The sequence below is a fragment of the Monoraphidium neglectum genome (assembly GCF_000611645.1).
Source record: "Monoraphidium neglectum strain SAG 48.87 unplaced genomic scaffold scaffold03009, whole genome shotgun sequence".
NCBI classification, from domain to species: domain Eukaryota; kingdom Viridiplantae; phylum Chlorophyta; class Chlorophyceae; order Sphaeropleales; family Selenastraceae; genus Monoraphidium; species Monoraphidium neglectum.
The window spans coordinates 1-5,006 of NW_014010619.1; the positions used below are offsets into that span (position 1 = coordinate 1).

The following is a 5,006-nucleotide window of genomic DNA, read 5'->3' on the forward strand; positions in this document are numbered from 1 at the left end:
AGCTCAAGAACCCGGGCGTACGGACGTGACTAATATCACCCCACACCAGTGACCGCCCCCTTGATCAGCTGACGCAGATGCTCGGGGCTGCCACACCTGCAAATCCTACGTTCTACCACTGCACGTGGCGTTATTGTCACGAGCGGCACCTCCTCCGACGCCGACCGCCAGACCAACCGTGCTACCGGCTGCTGCCTCGGCTTGCTGTCGCCGTGACAGCAGGGTTGGGACCCGGATACGGGCCCGATCTGGCAGCGGCAAGGGGGGTGGGACCCGGATACGGGCCCATCTCGGCAGCGGCAGTTGGGGCGGGACTCGGATACGGGCCCGTTCCGGCAGCGGCAGTGGGGTTGAGACCCGGATACGGGCTCAGCTCGGCAGCGGCAGTGGGGTTGAGACCCGGATACGGGCTCAGCTCGGCAGCGGCGGTAGGGTTGAGACCCGGATACGGGCTCAGCTCGGCAGCAATGTTTGGCCGCCACGCAGCAGGATGGAGGGGGGAGGAAGCACGCGGTGGGGCGATCAGCGGGAGGGCCGCTGGGGGCCTCAGCATGGGCACCCTCCGGGCGGTCCGATGGTGCCATACGCGCAGCGGCTTCCCCCGCCCATGGGGCTGCAGCTCGGGCCGCCAACGCCGTATTGGCAGGCTGAGGGCGGCTACGGCGTGGTTGACGAGGCCGACAGGGAGGCCGGCATTGAGGAGGAGCAGGGCGTGCAGCCCGCCGAGGGTGCCGCAAGCGGCGCCGCTGCCGGCAGCAGCGTGGGCGGGTCAGCCGCCCGCAACCTGAAAGGCGAGGCCCGGAAGGCCGCGCCGGGCAAGAAGTAGCTCAATTTCTGCCCCAGCCGTGCGCCTGGCTCTCCAGCCAGCGCTCGGGTGCCTTGGTTGCGCGTTCGCGCAGCCGCCTCGCGGCAGTCCTTGCCGTGCGTGTTGTCAGCTTTCCCTTTTAGCACCGTCCAGACACTTGCCTGCTCCTTTTTGCGTTATACGTGGTAAACACATCACCAGCTAGCGTCGGCACTTGGCCGTTCAATTGAGCAACCAGTCCCAGAGGTGGACAGTTTAGACTGGAAGGGCGCAGGCAGACGCGCAGTATTACTAGGTCCTTAGCGAAAGCCGCGACCTGCGAGCTTGGTGTGCGTGCGGGTGATCAGCCTTCGGGTTTAGAACAGCGCATCAGCCGCCCACACACACCGGCCAGCGCTATGAGTCATCACAGCAGTCAGGCGGACTCCGCCGCCCCGGGCCATCCGCCGGCCAGCCTCACGGGGTCTTCGCAGGGCAGGGGACCTCGCGCCATCGCAGCCGCTCGCCCGGCATCTCCGGGCCGTGCCAGCCGCAGCTCGCTGCGCGTGGACGCGACCGGTGCGGGGCGCGCAACCCCCGCAGGGTCTTCAGCTTCCACGCCTCTCGGTGCGCGCAGGGCCTCAGCGTCGCCGCGGCTCACGCGCATCCAGCACAACATGCTGCCGGCTGCCGAGGACGTCCTTAGCGTGATTGCCGCCATGCATGAGCGGGTTCGTGCCACGCTTGACGCAAACACGCTCGCCCTGCACCGCATGGAGAGTACGCAAGACAGACTGGTCGGCGCGATAGAGCGCATGCTGAACCGGTGGGGCGCGATTCCTGTGGACACAGTGGGGGCGCTGCCGCCTGCAGGGCCCCATCCGGAGGCGCCTGCTCGCCTGTCCGGCGGCCTGCAACAGCACTTGGCGCGCGCCTCCCGCCTCGTGGCCGCGCCAGCCCCAACTCGGCCGCCGCCTGGCACGGCCGCAGCCGCCCCAGCGGGTGCGACCATGCCGGCGCGTTCAGTAGCGACGGACCCGCTGCCGGCAGGCCGCCCCGGTGTGCCTGAGGTGGCGGGCGCACCCGCGGGCGGTGCCGTTTCCGGCAACTGGCAGCAAGCGACCCACGGAGGGTTTGATGGTGGGCGGGGCGCCAGCGGTGGCACCTTTGGCCTCGGGGGGGCGAGCGGCTCCCCGAGCGCTGGGCCCCCGGGCAGGGGCATGCCCGACGGTGCTGACCTGGGCGACCGGGCTCGAGAGACGAGCGGTCCTCCTAGTCTTCCCCGCGCGGTGGTCGCTCCGGCCATCCAGCCAGCGACCGTGACCAGGACAACCGCGCGCCCTACTACTTCTCCAGTGACCCGTTCTCCGGCGCGTGGTACCGCACGGACGCGTCCGCCACCGCCGGGGAGTCGCAGGCTAAGAAGGTGTTCCGCGCGACGGCCCCCAAGCTGTCCGTGCGCGACCGCGGTATGCAGCAGCAGCGCAACCTGCAGCTCCTCCGCGTTTACCTGAGCGCGCAGTTGCACAACTCGCGCGCGTTCTGCACCGCCGCCAACGTCAGCCTGCACCTGGCTGGGTGTTTTGACGCGGATCTGTCCGCGCGGTTTGAGCGGGTGCAGGAGACTGTCGAACGCAGGCTGTGCCAGGAGCTGCAGCTGGACGGGCGCGACCGGCTCATCCCCGCCAGCGCCATCGACAGCACCGCGCGCCTCGCGTCCAGCGCCGTCAAGCGCTACGTCTACCGTATGCAGCTCGACTACGAGCGCGCCATGGTGGAGCAAATGCGGCAGGGGGCTTGCACAGAGGGCTGCGATGACGTCCCTGAGGACGAGACACCGGGGGGGTACATTGACCGCTTTGTGCTGGCCGCCAGTGACCCCGACGTTAAGCAGCAGCTTTCCACGCGGCAGATGGTGACTATTGTGTCTGGTGGTTTCCACACTGCCGTGGCCGCGCTTTGGGCGGGGCGCCGCGCGTCGCCAGACTTGCTGCGCATCAGCAACTCCGGGGACCACGACCTCCTGTTCAGGCGCCTGGCCGATGAGGCGCCGCTGTTGGATGACGAGTGGGACAGGATTGTCACCCGCACAGCGCTCAGAGCTGCGCATGCCGCGCTCGACAAGCGGGGCCCTGCTGCGCCACAGGGATGCGTGCCGCGCGCGCCTGCCACGATGGCGCGTCAGATCGCCACCGCCGCGCAGCCGCAGCTCGATCGCACGCCTGGTTCCCAGCACGCCCGGCTCACCTGCTGCCGCTGTGGTGGCATCGGGCACATGGCTGCTCAGTGCGCCACGCCGGAGCAGTTTGCGCACGCGTCCGCTGCTGAGGACGGCGGCGACGACGACGGCGCAGCACAGTGCACCCTGGCAATTGCGCCGGCGGCTGAGCATGCGCTGGTGACCTGGGATGCTGCAACATGCACGGTGCCCGGTGTACTGGCCGCGGCGCCCGCGGCCGCAGCGCCGCCGCCTTCCGCGAGCGCCCCGCTGCCACCGCCGCTTGCCCCCACGGGTGCACAGCGTGCGGTTCGGCCCTTGACGCTGCGGCAGCTGTTCCGCGACGGCGGCCCGGCGCTCGCGCGGGTCTTCACGGACGGCTGCATGTGTGTTGGCCTCCGCAACGTTCTTCCCACCTTGAGGGCCTCCGACCCCCTCCTCGCAGTGCTCCCTCCGCTGGCTGCGCCGGCCGAGGTAGCAGGGGGGGAGAAGAGGCAGGAGGAGGGTCTGTCGGCAGGGGCGCCTCGCCCGCGCAGGTGCCTCGCCAGCCGCGTGGCAGCGGCGGCCGGCATGCCCTTCGACCCCGGTGACGCACTCGTAAGCAAGGATGCGGTCATAGTCAGTGACAGGACAGCAGAGACGGTCAAGGGCCTTATGCAGCATGTGGAAAGCGCCCCGGGCCTTTTCTTTCACAAGCAGGACTCAGCTGCTGACAGCTTGCAGCTAGTTGTGGAGACCAGGGGGGGACGCTACATGGTCATGCCCCCGCGCGTGCTGGACGACAGCGGGGCCACCTGCAACCTCATCTCGGCCAGATACGCAGCGCAGATTGGGGCTAAAAGCGTGCCTGTGCGCAGCACACTTAATGGATCAGTGGGGGGCCCACGGACCATCACTGAGGCAGTGTGGGCAGACGTGGTGGTGGCGGCGGGTACAGATCATCAGCAGACTGCAGGAGAGCAGCTATTTTACGTAGCACACGGCGACCAGCTGTTTGACGTCCTCATCGGCACCGGGGTCACCAAGTTTGGGCCTCTGCAGAGCCATGTTGATGGCGTGGACCACCGCTACTATTACACCACACAGCTGGGGCACCGGCACTCGCTGCCCATGCTCTCCAAGCGCAAAACACGCAGCGGGTCAGCCCCCAAGGCGGTCCCCACCGTGTGTGAGGCGCCCAATGAGCCGTTTCCAGCGTGATGACACCGGCTCAACGGGGGCTGTGGCAGCAGCGACAGTAGCAGTAGCAGCAGCAACACTAGCAGCAACAGCAGCAGCAGCAGCAGCAGCAGCAGCAGCAGCAGCAGCAGCAGCAGCAGCAGCAGCAGCAGCAGCAGCAGCAGCAGCAGCAGCAGCAGCAGCAGCAGCAGCAGCAGCAACGGTAGCAACCGCTTGTCAGCGGCCTCGGATGGAGCTCAGAGTGTCAGCACCGGTTGCAAAGGCAAGTCTGAGCAAACAGCAGACCAACATGCCAGGCTGCAATGATGAAAATCACAATGATGGTTAATGAATTTTTTTTATTGCTGCCGCGTCGTCAGCCAATTATCCCAATGCTTCAGCCCAATTACTAACTCGTGCGCATACCTTTGGCAAGTCAGCTCAGTGCTTTAGCCCAATGATGATGCATGATGATTCAGCCAGCCAGCCGGCCGCTTCAGGCCTACAAGTCAGCGTGAGGTTCTCACAGGAGGTTTTATTTAAATTGCAATGCGATTTCAACCAGTGTCAGTCAATTGTTCCTAGAAGGGTTTCTCGTTGCGCGCTCGTGCTGATCGCTCCCCTCGTCGTGCAACGAGAAGGGGGGAGGAGAGATGCGAGGCGCGGCTGGCCGGCCTGTGGCCAGCGGCCGGCCTGTGGCCACTGGTTGAGGAATGGACTGGCGGCGGACTGGGCCTGGACTGCCATTGACCGCCAGCTTACAGCTCGGCAACAGGGCAGCGGGCAGAGTATTCGGTCAGGTTTCGGTACCGGACAAAGTATGGCGCGACAGCTGTCATGCCACCA

At 66.9% G+C, this 5,006-nt stretch overlaps 2 protein-coding genes across 2 annotated transcripts; both read left to right on the forward strand.

The window, feature by feature from the left end:
- Positions 1–607: 607 nt before the first annotated feature.
- MNEG_12003 (hypothetical protein) lies at positions 608–826 on the forward strand (the record flags this gene model as incomplete). Its single annotated transcript, XM_014039524.1, has 1 exon — positions 608–826. One exon carries the CDS (start codon positions 608–610, stop codon positions 824–826), a length of 219 nt encoding a protein of 72 aa, XP_013894978.1.
- Positions 827–1,794: 968 nt separating this feature from the next.
- MNEG_12004 (hypothetical protein) lies at positions 1,795–3,324 on the forward strand (the record flags this gene model as incomplete). The annotated part of the gene is made up of 3 exons (XM_014039525.1): positions 1,795–1,924; positions 2,095–2,851; positions 3,306–3,324. 3 exons carry the CDS (start codon positions 1,795–1,797, stop codon positions 3,322–3,324), a joined length of 906 nt encoding a protein of 301 aa, XP_013894979.1.
- Positions 3,325–5,006: the final 1,682 nt, after the last annotated feature.